Consider the following 23358-nt stretch of genomic DNA (forward strand, 5'->3'; position numbering starts at 1 on the left):
ACTCACCTGTACACACAGTGCACCTCCCTACAGCACACACACTCACCTGTACACAGTGCACCTCCATACAGCACACACTGCTCACCTGTACACAGTGCACCTCCCTACAGCACACACACTCACCTGTACACAGTGCACCTCCCTACAGCACACACAGCTCACCTGTACACACAGTGGACCTCCCTACAGCACACACTGTTCACCTGTACACAGTGCACCTCCCTACAGCACACACACTCACCTGTACACAGTGCACCTCCCTACAGCACACACAGCTCACCTGTACACACAGTGGACCTCCCTACAGCACACACTGCTCACCTGTACACAGTGCACCTCCCTACAGCACACACACTCACCTGTACACAGTGCACCTCCCTACAGCACACACAGCTCACCTGTACACACAGTGGACCTCCCTACAGCACACACAGCTCACCTGTACACAGTGCACCTCCCTACAGCACACACACTCACCTGTACACAGTGCACCTCCCTACAGCACACACACTCACTTGTACACAGTGTACCTCCCTACAGCACACACACTCACCTGTACACAGTGTACCTCCCTACAGCACACACACTCACCTGTACACAGTGCACCTCCCTACAGCACACACTCACCTGTACACAGTGCACCTCCCTACAGCACACACACTCACCTGTACACAGTGCACCTCCATACAGCACACACACTCACCTGTACTCAGTGTACCTCCCTACAGCACACACAGCTCACCTGTACACAGTGCACCTCCCTACAGCACACACACTCACCTGTACACAGTGCACCTCCCTACAGCACACACACTCACCTGTACACAGTGCACCTCCCTACAGCACACACACTCACCTGTACACACAGTGCACCTCCCTACAGCACACACACTCACCTGTACACAGTGCACCTCCCTACAGCACACACACTCACCTGTACACAGTGCACCTCCATACAGCACACACAGCTCACCTGTACACAGTGCACCTCCCTACAGCACACACACTCACCTGTACACAGTGCACCTCCCTACAGCACACACACTCACCTGTACACACAGTGCACCTCCCTACAGCACACACACTCACCTGTACACAGTGCACCTCCATACAGCACACACTGCTCACCTGTACACAGTGCACCTCCCTACAGCACACACACTCACCTGTACACAGTGCACCTCCCTACAGCACACACAGCTCACCTGTACACACAGTGGACCTCCCTACAGCACACACTGTTCACCTGTACACAGTGCACCTCCCTACAGCACTCACAGCTCACCTGTACACAGTGCACCTCCCTACAGCACACACTGCTCACCTGTACACAGTGCACCTCCCTACAGCACACACACTCACCTGTACACAGTGCACCTCCCTACAGCACACACAGCTCACCTGTACACACAGTGGACCTCCCTACAGCACACACAGCTCACCTGTACACAGTGCACCTCCCTACAGCACTCACAGCTCATCTGTACACAGTGCACCTCCCTACAGCACACACAGCTCACCTGTACACACAGTGCACCTCCCTACAGCACACACAGCTCACCTGTACACAGTGCACCTCCCTACAGCACACACAGCTCACCTGTACACAGTGCACCTCCCTACAGCACACACAGCTCACCTGTACACAGTGCACCTCCCTACAGCACACACAGCTCACCTGTACACAGTGCACCTCCCTACAGCACACACACTCACCTGTACACACAGTGGACCTCCCTACAGCACACACACTCACCTGTACACAGTGCACCTCCCTACAGCACACACACTCACCTGTACACAGTGCACCTCCCTACAGCACACACTGCTCACCTGTACACAGTGCACCTCCCTACAGCACACACACTCACCTGTACACAGTGCACCTCCCTACAGCACACACACTCACCTGTACACAGTGCACCTCCCTACAGCACACACACTCACCTGTACACAGTGCACCTCCCTACAGCACTCACAGCTCACCTGTACACACAGTGCACCTCCCTACAGCACACACACTCACCTGTACACAGTGCACCTCCCTACAGCACTCACAGTTCACCTGTACACAGTGCACCTCCCTACAGCACTCACACTCACCTGTACACAGTGCACCTCCCTACAGCACACACAGCTCACATGTACACAGTGTACCTTCCTACAGCACACACAGCTCACCTGTACACACAGTCTATGTGTTAGTAAAACTGGGAACATTCTTAAAGAAATATCAATGGGAAAAAATCAACTTGCTCTGTTGATATCGAATGTTCCTCTTAGCTATGAGACCCTCCAGAAGAATCCTGGCCCTCTCCTCCCCAGCCAGGTGAGTGGACCAAGTCTTCTGACCAGTCCAAACCCATGTGCTCACAAGTAAAGTGGGAAGAGCCACACCTTCCAGTCCACACTTAAACCAATCAGCCCACGCAGAGCGACCGCCAGGGATAGAACCTATTATACATAAGTGTCCCATCCACGGCCATGTGACCCAGGTTGGTGGTACTGCCAAGGACACAGCAGGCAGGGAAAGCCTCATCTTAGGGCTCTGTTCCGGGTCTTTTCCCACACAGAGCAGGTGAGGGCTGCACACTTCAGGTGCGGGGTGCGGGGGGGGAAGAAGGCAGAACTCACAGTGGCTGGAGAAAGTCCAGCGGCAGCAGTCAGGAGCAGCGGCAACAAACCACGCAATCTTCCTAAGACCCGGCGGTCCCCTCACCATCGAGAGAGGCTTCGCGATGTGACGCATGTGGCCTCAGAGGTGTGAGAGCTGCAAGGCCCCAGAGGCAGGGCCACAGCCGCAGGGGCGGTCACCTCCACGGCTAGCACCTCTGGAAGGGTGGAGATGAGACGCCGGCTCCAAGTCATTCTTATCCAGGTTTCCAACAGTAAGTACAATCCACGCATGTACTGTTAGCATGCATGTTTCCCACGGGGCTTTCTTTAAGAAACTGGTTCAACATCTCATCATAGTAAATACACTGCTGCCATGGTGGCCATCCTGGTTCCCAGGGATGCCCCACTGCCTGCTGTGGACCGCACAGTAAAGCCGCCGCTCACGGCCCTCTGGCGACTGCTGCATGGTGCAGAGCTCTGGTGGACATCACATCAGCACTTCCAAAGGGAGGCGTCTCAGAAGGGACACCAAACTCTGCATGTCCCCTCTGCCCACATCACTGTGGGAGCCTGACACATGCAGGCCCAGGCAGGCTCAGGAACACTCGGACTAACTAACGAGACCAAGCAGAGGATTCACTCCCGATCACCGTGGGAAACGGGGACAAGTCCAGCCAACTCCCTGGCTGCTGAGACTCACGGCAGCGTCTGCAGCCCTCGGGAGGTAAGGACAACGGCAGAGCGCCCAGTGTGCTATCCACACACGCCAGTCAGCAGCCCATAATTACCCGACACGCAAAGACAAACACCCGAGCCAGCCACAGAGGCAAAGCTGCTGATGGAGCAGCCCTGGAGGAGTCACGCGGGGCTCAGGCAGCCAGGGGCTGCTCCACACGGCTGCAGGATGCTCATGATCACGGAAGAAAACACCCTGGTGCTAAACAGACCAAAAAGACAGCAAGAGGAAGAGAGAAAACATTTAAATGAAAAGTCCAGAACTAAAAACCTGAACTACAAAAAACAAGAAAGAAGAAAAACTCAGCAGTGACAGGCTGAGCAGATGGGCGGCACGGGGAGACTCCACCCCCAATCTGAAGAGCAGGAGGGGAAAGATGCAAAAGTCAAACTGAGACAGGCCTCTGGACCCCAGGGGACAGCAGCAGCCAGTGTAACAACCCTGTAACTGGAGAGGGGTCCCACGGGAGAGAAGTACCAAGACAGGGGGGGAAAAAAGGCTCAAATTTCCCAAATTTGGCAAAAGTGCACAGCTCTGGTCTGTTCAGAGAACAGCGAACAAGATGACCTCACCTCAAGAAAACACTTGCACACATCACGGTCCAACACCAAAGTCCTAAGAGACAACCGAGAAACCAGCCGGGAGTAGACTGTGTCAAAGTGCGCGAGGAGGAAGCAGCCACAGGGGTCTACAAGGTCCTGGCAGCGAGCCCCAGTTCTCTAACAGCAAACGCGAGAGCTCCTGCCGGCACAGCACTCTCCCACTCTGACACCACTCACAGGACAAGGTAACAACCGCCCTTCAGCAAGAAATGAAAGCAGCCACACGGCAACCACGTGGCTAAACATGAAGAATCGCTGTCCTCTGCATTACAAACACACTGCAGCTGATGGTGCAGCCTACAGCAACGCCAGCATCCCAGTAAGGTGGCGGTTCAAGTCCCAGCTGCTCCACTTAGATTCCAGCTCTCTTCTATTGGCCTGGAGAGGCAGTGGAGGATGGCCCAAGCGCTTGGGCTCCTGCCCCTGCATGGGAGACCAGGATGAAGCTCCTGGCTTCAACATGGCCCAGCGCAAGCTATTGCAGCTATCTGGGGAGTAAACCAGCAGGTGGAAGATCTTCATCTCTCCCTCTCTGTAACTCATTCAAATAAATAAATCAATCTTTAAAAAAGAGGGGGAAAGGGGTGGGGAGGGGAGGGCAGAGGAGGGGAAGGCAGGGGAGGGGAGGGGAGGGCAGGGAGGACAGGGCAGGGGAGGGGGGGAGGGAGGAAGGAAGGGGAGGAGGGACGGAGGGAGGGAGGAAAGGGGCTGGCGCTGTGGCACAGCAGGTTAAAGCCCGGGCCTGAAGCACCAGCATCCCACATGGGCGCAGGTTCTAGTCTTGGCTATTCCTCTCTGCTATGGCCTGGGATAGCAGTGTAGGATGGCCCAAGTCCTTGGGCTCCTGCACCTGTGTGGGAGACCCGGAAGAAGCTCCTGGCTCCTGGCTTTGGATTGGCGCAGCTCTGGCCGTTGCGACCATCTGGGGAATGAACCAGCAGATGGAGGACCTATCTCTCTGTCTCTCTCTCTGTAACTCTGTCTTTTAAATAAATAAAATAAATCTTTAAAAAGAAAGAAAAGAAATGAAACGAAACGTGCTCCTGGGCACACAGTGGCATGACCATGTGTGGTGGATTTGGGGTGCTGCAGCTCCGCTGCCAGCACTGCTGTGTGTGGGGAGCGAGCACCGTGCAGCCAGAGCCTGCGTGGTGAGAGTACGTTACAAGCTTTGGGTTGTGCCCCAAAGCCATGCTTCCAAGGAAGCCAACGGATAAAATGAAATCCCAGGTGCTCGCTTCGGCAGCACATATACTAAAACTGGAACGAGTCAGAGAAGATTAGCATGGTCCCTGTGCAAGGATGACATACAAATTCGTTAAGTGTTCCACATTTTTAGAGAGCCACGTGCTGTCACTGAGGAACCACCTGTGGGAAATGGAGCGAGCTAATAAGTGATTTCCACAATTGGAAAAAAGAAAGAAACTCCAGGATCCTACTCCAACGAAGTTTTAGAATAGGCAAAACTAATCAGTGATGGAGAAGAAACAGAACACAAAATGTCTATGTAGAGAGAAAAGGCTGGGATGCTGGGGCAGCGTGGGACGTGCCTGGCAGCGGCAGCAGTAGCAACAAAGCCTTCTGGGTGACAGCAACAGTCTCCATCTTCACAGGGGTCTGTGCAACACAGGTTCACTCTTTCCTCAAAACCAAGCCGTAAAAAACGCAACTGTGCACTTCCGTGAATGCAAGCTCTACTTTTTAAACGAATGACAACAAAGCCCAACAAAATACTGGACTGCAGTACCCAAGAACACCAGCTCAAGGTGTTGTACCGGCTGAGGCCAGGCAGGGCAGGGCAGGGCAGAAGGGCAAGGACCACAGGGCAGAAGCAGCAGACTTCCCCCCAGCGGCAGCAGTGACTGCAGGGAGCTGGCAGGGCCATGGGGCTGTGAACTCCACGTCCACCTCCACCAGACACCAGGGCCTAAGGGACGCTTCCTCCTCATTCTTTTTCTCTTGGTTTTTTCTCTTTTTCTTTTTAAAAGATTTATTTATTTAATTTATTTGAAAGGCAGAGTTAGAGAGAGGGAAACAGAGATCTTCCATCCACTGGTTCACTCCCCAAATGTCCACTATGGCTAGAGCCAGGAGCTTCTTCCAGATCTCCCACGTGGGTGCTGGGGCCCAAGCACTTGCGTCGCCTTCTGCTGCTTTAGGGAACTGGGTCGGAAGTGGAACAGCCAGGACTCGAACCCGCGCCCAGATGGGATGCCAGAGTCACAGGCAGCGGCTTTACTTGCTTCACCACGATGCTAGCCTTTTTTCTCCTATTTTTAATAGTGAAATCAAAACAAAACAAAATTTGGCTTCACATAATAAAAACAGCCACTTACTAATGTCACCTTTAGTGAATGACTGAAATTTAATCTCTGTGCCTGTTTCCTGTCTGCTAAAATGGGGATAAAAAATAGAAGCTAACTCACAGAGCGGTTATGAGGATTAAACACACACACAGAAGCACCCAGAACAGCGCACTGCACACGGTGATTCCTGAAACGTGGTCACCGGCATCACCCTCTTCCTACGGCTTCCTGTCTCGACTGATGACTCGGGAAAGCCTGCATGCCGGAGCTGGGCCTGGCACAAGGCCCACACTAGTGGGCGGCTCCGCCCAGCACTCTGACACAGACTGCATCCAGGGAGTGCGCACATCACAGAGGGTTTCCCACACAACTGCAATTCCTGTACTTCCACAGCGAATTGTCAGTTCTACTAACGCTGTCATAGTTATCTACTTGGCATTATTCCCATGCAGTTAAACTGCTAAATTTTATTAAACTGCCCCCCCAAAAAAAGTTGAGTTAAAGCTGTTCCACTTCTGACCCAGCTACCTGCTAAAGGCCTGAGAGAGCAACAGGTGGCCCAAGTGCTGCCCAACTGAGGCAGCCGTCACACCACAGGACACGGGTGACTGTCCGACTACAGGACACTGGGTGACTGGCACACTGTAGGACACTGGGGTGACCATCACACTACAGGGACACTGGGTAACCGTCTCACTACAGGGACACTGGGTGACTGTCTCACTACAGGACACAGGGTGACCGTCTCACTACAGGGACACTGGGTGACTGTCTCACTACAGGACACAGGGTGACCGTCTCACTACAGGACACAGGGTGACCGTCTCACTACAGGGACACTGGGTGACTGTCAGACTACAGGACACAGGTGACTGTCTGACTACAGGACACTGGGTGACTGTCTCACTACAGGACACAGGGTGACCGTCTCACTACAGGGACACTGGGTGACTGTCAGACTACAGGACACGGGTGACTGTCTGACTACAGGACACTGGGTGACCGTCACACTGTAGGACACTGGGGTGACCATCACACTACAGGGACACTGGGTGAACGTCTCACTACAGGACACTGGGTGACCGTCACACTACAGGACACTGGGTGACTGTCTCACTACAGGGACACTGGGTGGCTGTCAGACTATAGGACACTGGGTGACTGTCTCACTACAGGACACTGGGTGACCGTCTCACTACAGGACACTGGGTGACTGTCTCACTACAGGACACTGGGTGACTGTCACACTGCAGGACACTGGGGTGACCGTCACACTACAGGGACACTGGGTAACCATCTCACTACAGGACACTGGGTGACTGTCTCACTGCAGGGACACTGGGTGACCGTCACAATGCAGGACACTGGGGTGACCATCACACTACAGGGACACTGGGTAACCGTCTCACTACAGGACACTGGGTGACTGTCTCACTGCAGGGACACTGGGGTGACTGGCACACTGCAGGGACACTGGGTGACTGTCTCACTACAGGGACACTGGGTGGCTGTCAGACTATAGGACACTGGGTGACTGTCTCACTACAGGACACAGGGTGACTGGCACACTACAGGGACACTGGGTGACTGTCTCACTACAGGACACTGGGTGACTGTCAGACTACAGGACACAGGGTGACTGGCACACTGCAGGACACTGGGGTGACTATCACACTGCAGGACACTGGGTGACCGTCTCACTACAGGGACACTGGGTGACTGTCTCACTACAGGGACACTGGGGTGACCGTCTCACTACAGGGACACTGGGGTGACCGTCTCACTACAGGACACGGGTGACTGTCTCACTACAGGACACAGGGTGACCGTCTCACTACAGGACACTGGGTGACCGTCTCACTACAGGACACTGGGTGACTGTCTCACTACAGGACACTGGGTGACTGTCACTGGGTGACTGTCAGACTACAGGACACAGGGTGACTGGCACACTGCAGGACACTGGGTGACTGTCAGACTACAGGACACGGGTGACTGTCTCACTACAGGGACACAGGGTGACTGTCTCACTACAGGGACACTGGGTGGCTGTCTCACTACAGGGACACTGGGTGGCTGTCTCACTACAGGGACACTGGGTGACTGGCACACTGCAGGACACTGGGTGGCTGTCTCACTACAGGACACTGGGTGACTGTCACACTGCAGGACACTGGGTGACTGTCTCACTACAGGGACACAGGGTGACTGTCTCACTACAGGACACTGGGTGACTGTCTCACTGCAGGACACTGGGTGACTGTCAGACTACAGGACACAGGGTGACTGGCACACTGCAGGACACTGGGGTGACTGTCTCACTACAGGACACTGGGTGACTGTCACACTGCAGGACACTGGGTGACTGTCTCACTACAGGGACACAGGGTGACTGTCTCACTACAGGACACTGGGTGACTGTCTCACTGCAGGACACTGGGTGACTGTCAGACTACAGGACACAGGGTGACTGGCACACTGCAGGACACTGGGGTGACTGTCTCACTACAGGACACTGGGGTGACTGTCTCACTACAGGGACACTGGGTGACTGTCTCACTACAGGGACACTGGGTGACTGTCTCACTACAGGACACTGGGTGACTGTCAGACTACAGGACACAGGGTGACTGCCACACTACAGGACACTGGGTGGCTGTCACACTACAGGACACTGGGTGACCGTCTCACTACAGGACACAGGGTGACCGTCTCACTACAGGACACAGGGTGACTGTCACACTGCAGGACACTGGGTGACTGTCAGACTACAGGACACTGGGTGACTGTCACACTACAGGACACTGGGTGGCTGTCTCACTACAGGACACTGGGTGACCGTCTCACTACAGGACACTGGGTGACCGTCTCACTACAGGACACAGGGTGACTGTCTCACTACAGGACACTGGGTGACTGTCAGACTACAGGACACAGGGTGACTGGCACACTGCAGGACACAGGGTGACTGGCACACTGCAGGACACTGGGTGACTGTCTCACTACAGGGACACTGGGTGACTGTCTCACTACAGGGACACTGGGTGACTGTCTCACTACAGGGACACTGGGTGACTGCCATGAGCTTCCATGCCTTGTACCCCAGGTTTCAACAGATGCTCACAGGGGGAACCTGACTAAGTGGCAGGGCTGCCAGGCTCCAGCAGCTCAAAGATTGGCCTCTGCTCCCCTAGAACTGCAAGTGCTGTGACAGAAACGTAAAGCGGCTCAGAACAAGCACAGTAGGTAAGGACCATGATAAGGACAGCTCGGGAGTCTGGTGTGTTGGGCCCAGGGGCAGGGCCTGGCAGGCGTCAGTGTGAGAACACATCTGAGCCCCAGGCACAGGGGGAGCACAGTAAGAGGCAGAACTGCACACACACAGAGGTGATCAGATAGGCAATGACGTGTCCCACAGGCCACGGCACAATGCCAACAATTGCAAGCCAGGGACCAGGCATCTCATACAGACCATCAAGTCACATGTGTGAACTGGGGCCAAGAGCGCCTGCTCCCTGGAGACACCAAGGGGTCACACGAACAGACCCAGGGCAGAGTCAGGAGCTGGGCATGCCACTGCTATTTCTAAAAGAGCGGAGTACCAATGTCTGTGAATGGAAATCAAGAAATAAGATGTAATAGCTATAACGCTGCTTCCTATAGACTTGAAATAAGGACCTCAGCTTAATTCTTTTTTTTTTTTTAAAGATTTATTTAATTTATTTCAAAGTCAGAGTTACAGAGAGAGAAGGAGAGGCAGAGGCAGAGAGGTCTTCCATCACTGGTTCACTCCTCAGATGGCTGCAATGGCAAGAGCTGCGCCGATCCCAAGCCAGGAGCCAGGAGTTTCCTCCAGGTCTTCCCACGTGGATGCAGGAGCCCAAGGACTTGGGCCATCCTCTACCGCTTTCCCAGGCCACAGCAGAGAGCTGGATTGGAAGTGGAGCAGCCGGCACTTGAACTGGTACCTATCTGGGATGCCGGCACTGCAGACGGCAGCTTTACCCACTCCGCCACAGCACTGGCTCCCCTCATGTGCACTCCAGCATGGAAGGTTCTGAGAGGAAGTGCGGTTTGCTAAGCCAGGTCATGTGTGTCTCACAGACTATCCTAATCCATGCTCTGGCTCCCTGGAAAACTGCCCAGTTCTCAGTGTGCCTGCCACACATGGGCCCAGCACACCAAGTGAGGGAGGGAGAGGCAAAGCGGCAGCAAGAGGGCAGGACGGGGGGAAAACAGACGAAGAGGGAGGAAGAGGGTGGGCCCCCAAGAGAACACTGGCCTGTGGCTATGGAGGACATGCTACCCGAGGGGAGAAGACACACCTGAGAGGCCTGGGTTCCTGGCTTGCACAGGGGAGAGAGTGCAGACAGGTCAGGCAGCGGAGAAGCGCGCGCGCACGCACACGCGAGGCCGGCACGACCTGGAAGCCTCACCTGGGGCTCGACGTCAACGTGGGCAGGGAGACTGACAGACCGCAGTTGAAAACGTCGCCAAAAAGAAGAGACAGAGAGAGAGGGAGGAAGAGCTGGCACCATGGTGTGGCAGGTAAAGCTAACCCTGCAGCGCCAGCATCCCACATGGGTGTGGGTTTGAGTCCTGGCTGCTCTACTTCCAATCCAGCTCCCTGCTGATGCACCTGGGAAAGCAGTGGAAGGTGGCCCAGGTGCTTGGGCCCCTGCAACCATGTGGAAGACCTGGAGGAAGTGCCTGGCTTCCCACCTGCTCTGCTCCAGCTGTTGCAGCCAGTTAGGGAATGAACCAGCAGATGGAAGATCTCACTCACTCTGTAACTCTGCCTTTCAAATAAATAAATAAATCTTTATTTAAAAAAGAAAGAAAAACAGAGGGGGGGGGGCAAAGTCTGAGAGACGCCAACGCAAACTGGAAAACCAAGATCCAAAGAACCAGAGAGAAGCTACAGTGCTGGAGAATTCTCAGCCACACAGGCCACACAGTGTCTCCCTAGCCACCATCCAGGGAAGGTGTCCTGGCAGCTGCACTCGTTAAAAAACAAACAAAAAACAAAAAACCCTCCCCCAGAGCCTTTCCTGTGGAGCGCAAGGACTGAGGAGCACCCAGTGAGTCACCCAATACAGGCACGGATGAAGTAAGGCCAAACCTAGAGCGGCACGGCTGGAAGGACAGAGAGCACGGACACAGGGACTGTCACACGGAACAGAGAAGCCGCCCTCGCCCCACACCAAGCATGCTCCAGATGGGTCCCTGTCGCGTAGCAAGGCCAACAGCACTGCAGGGGAGTGTCTAACACACACCACAGCTGTGTGCGAGCGGACACACCGCGTCCAGACATGTAAGGTGACAGCACACATCTGTGAGCACATGCACGCATTCATACGTGTAAAATGCAAAGTACACCGCACCCATCAGCACACACTCACATGTGTGACACGTACAAGGTGCACCTCACGAGTATATGTGCCACTCACATGTGTAACATGTACTATTCCACATCGGTGCGCGCACAGACACGATGCATCCACACGTGTAACACGTACACAAGGCAAAGCAGGGGGCGTCTCTACAGTACATTGCGCAGTCCGCACACGGACGGACGCGGCCACACCGGTGTGCTCCTTGCGCAATAGCTACCGTGCACGATGGCTTTCTAATTACGACACACGCTCAGGAAAATGCAGGACTGTAGAAGCGGCCACGTGGCCAGCAATGAGACACCACTGAGGACGCCCACGTCCTGTATCGGAACGCCTGGGCTCCACCCCGCGGCGCTCCTGCTAACCAGGACGCTGTGAGGCAACAAGGATGGCTCAAGCAGCTGACGTCCGCCTGCGTGCGGGACACCCAGACCACGCTCCAGCTCGGCCCGGCCCAGCCCCGCAGGCGTCGTGACGTAAAGCAGCAGACGGACCCATCTCTCTACCTCTCAAATACACACATCTGTGAAAAAGTTAAAATCTTTTCTAAATGGAAAGCAAACACTTCCCACTCCTACTAAAGACACTTTTTGAAACTTACAGAGCTTCTGTCAAAAGGGAGAGATGAGCAGAGGAGACAAGGGTTTCTCCACGTCAACGGCTCATTCCAGTGCTCATCCTCACAGCCCGCAGGCTCCTCCCCAGCTGAGCGGCAGCGACCCCGCGCTACGCCGCAGACGTACGGCCCACAGGCACAGGCACGGCACACCACCGCGGGGATTTTAAAAGGCAGATCTAGGCGAATCCCCAAAGCCAGGCCGTCTCACCCAAGCGCACATCCGGATCTGTGCTGGATACACTCAGGGAACACAGGATGACGGCTCCGTCTGCTGGCTGTGACACGTAGCTCATGTGTATGCAGTATGTGAGCACAGTGTCTGTAACAGTAAGACAGAGACAAAAGGTCCCTCAGTAGGGACAGTGACACATTCTGACAGGACAGGACGTGTCACCAGGAGTACAGCCAGCAAGCTCTCTCTGGACTGACTCAAACCCTCACTGAGTGAGCCCGCCGAGGACACCAAGAGAAGCTGGCCTCCTGGGGAAGCACCCTGTTGCCTGCTTGAAAACCCAGCCACAGGCCCCCTGGAAGGTCCCACAAGGAACTGTTATCCACAAAGGAGGGACTGGACGGCTGGGAGAGTGGAATATGAACATCTCTGTTTATTTTTATTTATTTGAAAGAAAACAACAGAGACAGAGAGAGAGAGTCCATCCACTGGTTCACATCCCAAAAACCCTCAACAGCAGGGCTGACCCTGAGCCAGGAACCCAGTCCAGGTCTCCCACAGGGGTGGCCTGAGACCCAAGTACTGCAGCCTCCCAGGGTGCGCACGGCAGGAAGCTGGAATCAGAGGCAGAGGTGGGCCTGGACCCAGGCACTCCAATACATAAGCAGTATCGTAACCACTGCGCCCAGTGCTTGGTAGGTGTGAAATAAGTTACTGACACCCAGGGCAAGGAACGCCCTGGCGCCCGGCCTGCCCACAGGGAGGCAGACTTCCCCTCCAACAGCCTTTTTCACTTTTTCTGATAGTATGTTACAAATCTCATAGCTTAAGAAATTATTGGATTTCCTTTAATCAAGATTGCTTTAGAGGATGGTGCTGTGGCACCGCGGGTTAAAGTCCCACGCTGCAGCGCCGGCATCCCATATGGGCGCCAGTTCGAGTCCCAGCTGCTCCTCTTCCGATCCAGCTCCCTGCTTTGGCCTGGGAAAGCAGCAGAGGATGGCCCAGGTCCTTGGGCCCCTGCACCCATGTGGGAGACCTGGAAGAAGCTCCTGGCTTCGGATCGGCTCAGCTCTGGCCATTGTGGTCATTTGCCGAGTGAACCAGAGGATGGAAGACCTCTCTTTCTGGACCTACCTCTGTCTGTAACTCTCTTTCAAATAAATAAAATAAATCTTTAAAAAAAAAAGATTGCTTTAATCAAAGAAGTTGGGGGCACAGAGGCAAAGGCAGGCTGCAGGAGGCTGAGGAGCTAGAGAACGTTCAGCCCTGCCACACTGCAGCCCCCCGCACCCCCACGCGCCTGCCTGGGGCTCTCTCGGTTCTGGACACCTGGTGACGCACAGGCGGGGAGACAAGCGGCTGACAGAGGTGCACCTCCTCAGAGGAACGATGTTGTTACAACCAGAGAACCACGAACGTGGTTATGGACCGAATGGAAAGAGTGGCAGTCACAGACTGGTGGGAGGAGGGGGGGACAGGAAACAGCAGAGTCCAGACACCGGAGCCCATGTGATCCTGAGGAACGAGAGAGATTGAAGCAGAGGGCACAACACACAGAGGGGCAGCAGAGACTGACCGTGGCGGCAGCTTCAGGGCTGTGACTCCTCTATGGATCTGCAAAGCGTCCAGCAAGGACGCCCAGGAAGCCGCCGGGCCAGCTTGCCAGTGGCAAGTGTGGCTCCCGCCCTGGCAATGCTCTCACCTTCCGGGCAGGCCTGTGACTGTGCACTGGCTGTCACAATTTCAATCGTCTGAAAACCATTTTAGTTTCTATTCGCTTCAAGGAACTTCAGGCCTTTTAACCCAAAGCAAAACAGAGAGCTGTGGTACTGGCTCTTGGCCATCTCTCCCTACTTGTGATAGGAACGTTTCCACAACGGGTCGGGGCTGTCGGCAGCTTGGCCCCAGGGCGCACAGGGTCAAGCTGCCACTCAGGACGCCCGCATCCCATAATGCAGTGCCAGCCTGAGCTCCAATACAGCATCCTGCAAACGCACAGCAGGCAGCAGGTGACGGCCCAAGTACCTGAGTCCCTGTCACCGAGGGAAGACCTAGTTCCTGGTCCTGGATCCAGCCGGCCCATGAAGCCCTTTCGGGAGCAGACCAGCTGAGGGAAGACTGCCTTTCAGACAAACACTTTAAAAAACCTACAGAGAAGCCGGTGCCGCGGCTCACTAGGCTAATCCTCCGCCTTGCGGCGCCGGTACACCGGGTTCTAGTCCCGGTCGGGGCACCGGTCCTGTCCCGGTTGCCCCTCTTCCAGGCCAGCTCTCTGCTGTGGCCTGGGAGTGCAGTGGAGGATGGCCCAAGTCCTTGGGCCCTGCACCCCATGGGAGACCAGGAGAAGCACCTGGCTTCTGCCATCGGATCAGCGCGGTGCGCTGGCCGCGGCGGCCATTGGAGGGTGAACCAACGGCAAAAGGAAGACCTTTCTCTCTATCTCTCTCTCTCTCACTGTCCACTCTGCCTGTCAAAAATTAAAAAAAATAAAAAATAAAATAAAATAAAAAAACCTACAGAGGCTGGAGGGGGAAAGTACTGAGTCAAAACTAGATTTCTAAACTGCCTACGTCGAGGTTAAAGTGCACAGTCGGAAACCCTCCAACGAGCCAGCTCACGACCTTCCGCCTGTTCTCACCCATGGGGAGGAAAGTCCTGTCCCGGCTCCGTTTCTGGCCGGGGAAGAGGCCTGCGGTGGCCATCACTGCGCCCTGGCAACTCAGTCCTGTCAATCCTGTCAGCCTCCGAGGCCGGCAGTCCCCAGTCCCACAGACACACGCGCCAGCCTGGAGATTCGTACGCAAATTTGTTGGAAAAATATGCATTCATCCCAACATTGCCTCAATCGAAAAAGAAGATGGCCGAAGGACAGAGGACAGGAGAGCACAGCCCACAGGAGGCCCAGGTCAGCACGCACTCAGACACAGCAGCACACAGGGCACGGCGGTGCTCACCCGCCGTGTGTCGGCTGACTGCCACGCTGCACCCCGCAAGAGAAGGTAACACAGGAACACCAATGCCCAGCGAGTCAAATGAGACACACGTGAGCTGGCCCAGGTGGAAGCAGACAGACTTGGTTTAGAAGGAGGGCAAAGGGCAGGAGGAAGGCAGAGCCGCACAGGCCAAGCCACTGCCCGGCAGACGCAGGCCAGAGAGCAACTCTGGCCGCACCCAGGTCCCCAAGCCTGTGCGTCCTGCCCTTCACACACAGACATGCGTGGCTCGGGAACCACACACGAGGACAGGCGGCAGGGCCCTGGGAGACAGCAAGAGCCACTCCAGACCAGTTCTGCCGTGGGGCATGCCAGGTTAGGGTCAGTGTGTGGAAGGCAAATCCACTTACCCCCACCACCACCACCCCGGGGCCGACGTCTGGGCTCCTGAACCGTGGCGGCTTTGCACACTTACAGAAAGCACCGGCAGACTCATTCTTAGTTCAGTATGGACCCCAAGTCTCCCCAGCGCCCACCTCCAGGCAGCCATGTGTAGACACGGCATGTGACTGCAGAGCTGCAGCACAGGCCACGCACCAGAGGAAGACACCCACCTCCACCCTGCCCTGCACACCCCAGCCTCCGCCCAGAGCAAAGGCCAGCCCCGAGCAGCGCTTCTGCCACCACCCACACGGGCGGGGTGGGTGCTGAGACCCAGAGGTCAGGGAGCACCCGGACAGGACAGCCACGCACACCTGTGTGACCAAGCCCCACGGCCCCGAGACCCCCAGTCTGCAGGGCTGTGCGCACGCGGCCAGGAGGTCCCCGGGGACAAGCACAGTGACAATGAAGCAAACAGATGCATTTGAAACCCAGCTGTCCACCCACTGACGGATGGATAAACAGCCCAGGGTCTGTGCGTGTGACGGAACATTACTCAGCCACGAAGAAGATTCAAGTCCACACACGCTGCCACCACAGCGCTGGGAACGTGGTTCTGAGCAGCTACACAGGTTCCACCTGCAGCCATCGTCCACAAAGGCAAATCCCGGGACAAGGGGGCGGCCGAGGGGTCGCAGGGCGCCCACGGCTGGCAGCCGCGGAGGGGGCGTCTCTCGGGGTGACGAGCGTGCTGTTGAGTCAGTCGTCAGCAGCAGGTGCACAGCCTTGGAGAAGGGTGCCCTGCACAGCTCGGGAGCTGCAGCTCCATGAAGCCTCACTAGACAAAGACGATTCACCGTGCACACGCCACAGCCTGCCGACAGCCCAGGCTGACCACGAGCGATCTGCCTGCGCGGTTTCCGTAACCACGGTTTTATACTTCGATGGAGTGCAGAAGGCAGGCGGCGGTGAGCCCAGCCCAGCTGTCACTGGGGGACAGCCCCCGGCACAGCCGCCAGCCCACAGCATCGCCTGTGCCCAGCAGCTAACACCGCAGCAACAACTCGCCTCCCTTGCCACAGTGGACAGCCCCTCCTCCAGTAAAATGCCTGCTTTACTCCTCACATCCCGAAACTCGAGGTCGTAGAGCAGTAAGAATTTTAAAATGAGAGCAGGGCTGGGCGCTTAGCTTAGCAGTGGACACCCACACTAGAGCCTGGCGTGGGTGCCCGGCTGGCTCCGACTCCCGCTTCCTATGGATGTGGACCCTGGGCCACCCAGCTCTGTGCCACCCATGTGGAGACAGGGATCAAGCTCGAGGCCCCAGCTTCAGCACCACAGGCATCTGGGGAGCGACCCAGTGGGAGGAAGTGTGCATTCGCTCGCTCACTCACTTGCTCACACTCTCTCTCTTTCTAATTAAACAACGGGGGGAAAAGCAGGGTTTGGAGAAGCAATTGCAAATGATGACTATTTCACAAAGCTATAAATAAAAAAATTTAAATAGAGAAAACTTCCAAAGTCACCGACATCTTCAACACAAAAACCCAAAGTCCCTGAGCTCAGAGGCGCAGGTGAAGCCTCCGGGCCCCGTGCAGGTGTGCGGACGTCAGAGGGCAGGCGGGCAGCTCTTCAGGGGCAGACGTGCCCGGGGTGCCGGCCCAGCCGTCAAGCCTCGGCCTGAAGGCAGCAAAGGCAGGAAGTTCCACTGAACCGAGCAGGGCGCCCACAAACGAGGCTCTCCACATTCCCCAAAGACGAACCAAAAACCTGGCAGCCTCAAGTCAACACTCCAAAGTTTACCCCACGGCCACGACATAAACATTGCATCAAACAGATGCGGAAGCCAGCGTGGCCACCGGGGGAAGCCGGCTCGGCTTCATGCCAGCAGGACGCTCTGTCTGAGCCCCCCCAGCCCCCAGAATGGGGCCCCACCCTCCCAAGGTTACACGGCTGGAGACCGTGCTGCCCGCGGCCCCAGGTGCATGGGGCCAGACACGGAGCAGCCCCTGCACCTCACCAAAGCCTCCTCCACGTGACACTTCTGCTGGGGATGGAGCCCTTGCCACGCGGGAGCCGCCCTCAGCTCAGGGACCGGACCCAGGGCCGCGCGCCCACCGCTCGCTATCAGCAACTCCGCTTCTAGGACCCAGCTTCTCCTGATTGCAGAGGGACACTTCCCTGCCATGACACAAGATGGAATCTAGAAGGAACGCAACTGAATGAGGAGCAAACCGCAGTCCTGGGCCACGTCACCCAGAGACACCAGCGAGAAACCCACGCAGGCTCCACGGCGCGGCCCAGGCAGCGCCACCCCACGCCACTCCAGCCGGGGCTCTCGCGTGCCCCAGACAGCATCCCCATGTCCCCACGAGCCAGCCTCACACAGGCCATTCCCGTGCTGGGCTCCGGGCGCTGGGGAGAGGCTGACCCCAAGCCCTCAGTGTTGACACAGTTGTGCAACACTCAAAGTTCACGTTTGCACACGGAGCCCGCGGGCCCTTCCTGCTTCCTCGGGACTGCGCAGCCGCCGACCCCGGGGCTTGAACGCCATTTGTCCCCACAGCAGCCTGGCTCTGACATCGCTCGCTCACACACACGTGCGCATGCTCACGCCTTCATCACACAGCACGCTCACACACACATGTGCACACTTTCATCACAGTACACGTGCGCGCACACCTGCATCACACAGCGCACGTGTGTGCACACCTTCATCACACGGCACACGTGTGCGCACACCTTCACCACATGGCACACGTGAGCGCACCTTCATCACACAGCATACGTGTGTGCGCACCTTCACCACACGGCACAGTGTGTGTGTGTGCACCTTCACCACACAGCACAGTGTTTGTGTGCACCTTCACCACACAGCACAGTGTGTGTGTGCGCACCTTCACCACACAGCACAGTGTGTGTGTGCGCACCTTCACCACACAGCACACGTGTGCGTGCACACTCACCACACAGCACACGTGTGCGCACACCTTCACCGCACAGCGCACGTGTGCGCACACCTTCACCGCACAGCGCACGTGTGCGCACACCTTCACCGCACAGCGCACGTGTGCGCACCCTCACCACACAGCACACGTGTGCGCACCCTCACCACACAGCACACGTGTGCGCACCTTCACCACACAGCACAGGGTGCGCGCACCTTCACCACACAGCACACGTGTGCGCACACCTTCACCACACAGCACACGTGTGTGCACCCTCACCACACAGCGCACGTGTGTGCACCTTTACCACACAGCACACGTGTGCGCACCCTCACCACACAGCGCACGTGTGCGTGCACACCTTCACCGCACAGCACACGTGTGTGCGCACCTTCACCGCACGCAGCACTCCCGCACACGTGTGCACCGCCTTCAGCGCACGCAGCACTCCCGCGGGCGCCCTCTGCTCCCCGCCTCCCGCACTCCGTCCCCTCCCGGGCGGGCGGCGAGGCCCGGCGCGCACGCACCTTGTGGCAGGCCGGGCAGGCGGGCGCGCTCTTGCCGCCGCCGCCGCCGCCGCTCAGGCTGCTCTGGATCTGCGTGAGCTCCTGGCGCAGCACCTGCTTCTGGTGGAAGCTGAAGGCCGGGTGGTTGGAGGCCATGGTGAAGAGCAGCAGGAACTCATCGCCCGTGCGGCCCTCGTTGAGCTGCAGCCCGTAGTTGTGGATGATGGAGTCGATGTGCGTGAGCGTGCGGTACAGCACGCCCGCCGCCTCGCGCTGCTCCGAGCCCAGCAGCGCCAGCGACACCAGCAGCTTGCTGCGCACCACCTCGTCCGTCAGGTTGGTGAGGCTGCCCAGGTCGGCCGGGTTGTTGGCCTTGATCTCCGAGTCCCGCAGCGAGTGGTAGTCCTTGCGCGCCAGGTCCTCGAGGCACGAGCCCAGGAAGCGCAGCTCGAGCGGGATGCACAGGTCCAGCAGGCCGCACAGGAACTCCACGCGCTGCGGCGACGGCAGCTCCGAGAACCAGCGGTACACGCCGTCCCTCTGCAGCGGGCAGCGCTTCTCCACCATGCTGCCGCCCGCGCCGCGCCGGGGCCCGGGGGCCGCGCGGGGGCGGCCGGGCGCGCGCGGGGCGGCCGGGGGCGGCGAGCGGCCCGCGGGCCCCCGCTCACGAGCAGGCGCCTCGGCCGCGCCCGTCCCCAGCGGCGGCCGGTGCGCGGCGGCGGCGGCGGCTGCCGCTCGTCGTCGTCGTCGTCGTCGTCGTCGCCCGGGAGGCGGCCGCCCCCATCGCCCCCCGCGCCGCAGGGTCTGTCAGTGCGGGCCGCCCCCCGACGGAGCCGCCCCGGCCATGCCGGCCGTTAGCCCCGGGCCGCGGCGCGCGTCGCCGCCTCAGGAGCGCCGGGCGCGGCCGTGGAGGGACACGCGGCGGCGCGGCGGCGCGGAGGGATCCGCCGGGACTCGCCCTCGCGCGCGCGCGGACGGATCCGGGCCCCGAGCGCGGCCGCCGGCGCCGGCTGAGGAGCGGAGGGATCGCCGCGCTCGCGGGGACGGGAGGCCGGGAGCTGCACGAGTGGGCGGGGTGGCGGCCTCTCGCGACAGCCCGGGCCGGCCGGGCCCGCCCCCGCCGCTGATTGGCCGGGGCCTGCGCCGGCTCCCCGCGGCGATTCGCTCGCGCCGCGGCCACGCCTCCGCGGGGGGCTGTCGATCACGCCGGGGCCGCCCCCTCCCGCCCCTCGGCGGCCGGCGGGACGCGATTGGCCGGCGCGGGCCGGCGCGGCGCAAAACCAGGGGTGGATTTCTGGCCGCTTTTGTTCCCGCAGATGTGCGCGGAGCGTTGTTTTTGACATGGAGGCCGGGCGCTCGGCCCGCTGCCTGCCTGCCTGCCTCCGCGTCCCGGGGGGCGCCGCCGCGGGGCGGCAGCGGCCGGCCCCGAGGAGCCGCCGGAGCGGGCCCCGGCCCCGCCGCGCTGTGTGACCTTGGGCAAGTCCCTCGGCCTCTCTGAGCCGCGGGCGCCTCCCCGGGGCGGCCCGGGTGACCGCCGCGGCCTCGGGGGCCTGCGAGCGGGCGCTGAGCTCACAGAGGCCCCGCGGCACGGAGCGGGCCCGGCGGCGGCGCCCGGACGGCGGCCGAGCGGGTGGCTGTGCGCCGGGGGAGGGGCGAGCGCCCCTGCCACCCACCCGCGCCCTCGGGCCGGGGCCAAGGTCAGGGCGGCTGCTCCGGGGCAGGCTGAGCGGGGCTGATCGGTATCCGTGACGCCCCTCCCCCGGACCCTGCCTTCTCCCGGGTGACCAGGGAAGTGGCCGCGGCCCAGGGACCGCGAAGTCCGCGGGGGCGGCCGCTGCTGCCTCCCCCGGACAGTGAGCGCCTCTGCCGGGCTTGGCACCACCTGGCCGGGGAGTGCGCGTCCAGCCCGCCCAGCCCCGTGACCTTGGCCGTTCCTCCAGCCCGCCGAGCCGCGGTCTCCTCGCCCGTGCGAGCTGGCAGCGAAGGTCACCTCGGCGCTGGCCGGGCCGCCCCCGCAGCTCCCGGCCGCCCTCCTGGCGCTGCTGTTGGCTCGTTCGTGTCCGTCCTGCGCTGAACAGCCTGGCCGGGCGTCCGCGTCCCCCTGGACCCTGGGAACGTGCCCTCACCTGGAGCTAGGGTCCGCAGGTGTGGTCCAGGCGGGAGCCGAGGCGAGGTCGTAGGCGCTCAGGATCGGCCTGCAGTCCAGGGAGACAGAGAATCCCAGAGACCGGAGAGAGGTGGCGTCCAGGGGGCAGCGCCCGGGGCCAGGCAGGAAGAAGCCCACAGAGGGGGCGCGGCCCCAGACCTGGTGGGAGTAACTCCCTGTGGTTCACAGCGCGCACACACACTCACGACCTCCGACCTCCGTGTGGTTTGCAGCCACAGGAAACCAGTACAATGCCATTTCCCCGGATGCCAAGGCCCCCTGCAGGTCTGGGGCCTCGGGCCAGGGACACCCAGCTCCCGACTTTAAGGGGCTGACCGCCTGGGCTCCCCACCCCATTGGGGGAGACGAAGGCAGAGGCTGCAGTAGCTCCGCGATTCCCAGGCTGCCCCTGGGTGCTGGCGTCCCGGCCAGGCACCTGCCCCCTGTCTCTGCCCTGGCCCAGGGGGACTCCGGCAGTGCCGTGGGGAGGCGCCCTGGGCGGTGGGACCAGGATTCTGTCTGCATTTCTCTCCCTGCGGATTGCTTCCCTCTGGGTGGGGGGCTGGGGAGGAGACAGCGCTGTCCCTCCCGCAGGGTGCAGCGGGGCACAGACTCTGAGACCCAGAGAGAGGCTCAGATTTCACCACAAATTCCCCGATTTCGCAATGAAGCCGTGACGTGCCTGGGGGTGCTGCTTGTGTCTGAACCAGTGACACAATCGAACGGGACCGCGGTGGCCGACGGCCAGGGAAACACGCGACCCAGTGCAGCACCCTCTGCCCCCCCAACACACGCCATCGCCCTGCCGTCTGCTGTCCCGTTGTCAGAGTCCCTGAAGGGCGGCCAGAGGCCACTTGTGGTTAAGACAATGAAGACAGAATTAGGGGCCAGCACTGTGATGTAGCAGATAAAGCCACCACCTGCTGTGCTGGCATCCCACACGGGTGCCAGTTCACGTCCCGGCTGCTCCACTTCCAATCCAGCTCCCTGCTATGACCTGGGAAAGCAGTAGAGGATGGTCCAAGTCCTTGGGCCCCTGCACCCACGTGGGGGACCTGGAAGAAGCTCCTGGCTCCTGGCTTTGGATTGGTGCAGCTCCAGCCGTTGCGGCCATCTGGGGAATGAACCAGCGGATGGAAGACCTCTCTCTCTGTCTCTCCCTCTCTCTGTAACTCTGCCTCTCATATAAAGGCAGGTGTGGTCCTCAGTGTGACACTGAGTTTCATCTTTCCCTGGGGCTCTCCTGAGGTTGAGAAGGTACCGGGCCCCCAGCACCCCTAATGTGGAGGTCATCATGCGGACCCCTAGACTTCTGGGGTCCTGACAGCCCGAGGTGACCACACAGCCTGTCACCGCACCCTTTGACAGATGCGAGTCCGTCACGGCGTCGCCCCGGCCGCGCTTGGTGGGCGTAGATTCTGACCTAAGTCAGCTGCCCACAGACTGTGCCCATCCCAGGGGGAAGTTACAGGTGCCACCCATTGTTTACCCCCAGTGGGGACGGGCTGCTTCCTGGCCGTGGCTGCCGACAAAGGCCACCTGTGGCCATGAAGGGGCCCAGCCCTGCTTTGTGCCTGGAGATGCAGGACGTCTGTGGCATTGGCTTAGATGCGGTGTTTCCCCGGTGGGAATTCCCCAGCCTCCATTTAAACTGAAAAAGCCCAGGCCTGGCTGTAGAAACCGAGACTGGGAGCCCTGGGACCTGCCCGTTGCCGGCCACCCTGTGACGGCACCGCGCACCCTGGCTCTCAGGCCTCCAAGGTGCTCCTCTGCATTGAGTGACAAACAGGTTTTTTTTTTTTTTTTTTTTTTTTTTTTTTTTAATTTAAAATATGTTTACTCAAGAGACACAGAGACGCGCAGGAAGAGAGCTCCCTTCCTGCACTGTGCAGGCCTGTGTTGAGGCCGGAGCCAGGAGTTGGGAACACACAGGCCAGGTCTCCCAGGTGGGTGGCAGGGGCACCACTGCTTCCTAGAGTTGGCTTTGGGAGGAG

At 58.9% G+C, this 23358-nt stretch overlaps 1 protein-coding gene and 1 non-coding gene across 2 annotated transcripts in view; one reads left to right on the top strand and one right to left on the bottom strand.

The window, feature by feature from the left end:
* ZCCHC14 (zinc finger CCHC-type containing 14) overlaps positions 1-19785 on the bottom strand; it is a 64757-nt gene extending 44972 nt beyond the window's left edge. The window contains exon 1 of the mRNA XM_062178000.1: positions 19240-19785. Within this exon, the coding sequence (XP_062033984.1) occupies positions 19240-19785 (546 nt within the window). The remainder of the gene's footprint in view (positions 1-19239) is intronic.
* Positions 5185-5291, top strand: LOC133748943 (U6 spliceosomal RNA). Its single transcript, XR_009864540.1, has one exon. It is a non-coding gene; the product is annotated as a U6 spliceosomal RNA (small nuclear RNA).
* Positions 19786-23358: the final 3573 nt, after the last annotated feature.

This window comes from Lepus europaeus, chromosome 19 (assembly GCF_033115175.1).
Source record: "Lepus europaeus isolate LE1 chromosome 19, mLepTim1.pri, whole genome shotgun sequence".
Classification (NCBI taxonomy): domain Eukaryota; kingdom Metazoa; phylum Chordata; class Mammalia; order Lagomorpha; family Leporidae; genus Lepus; species Lepus europaeus.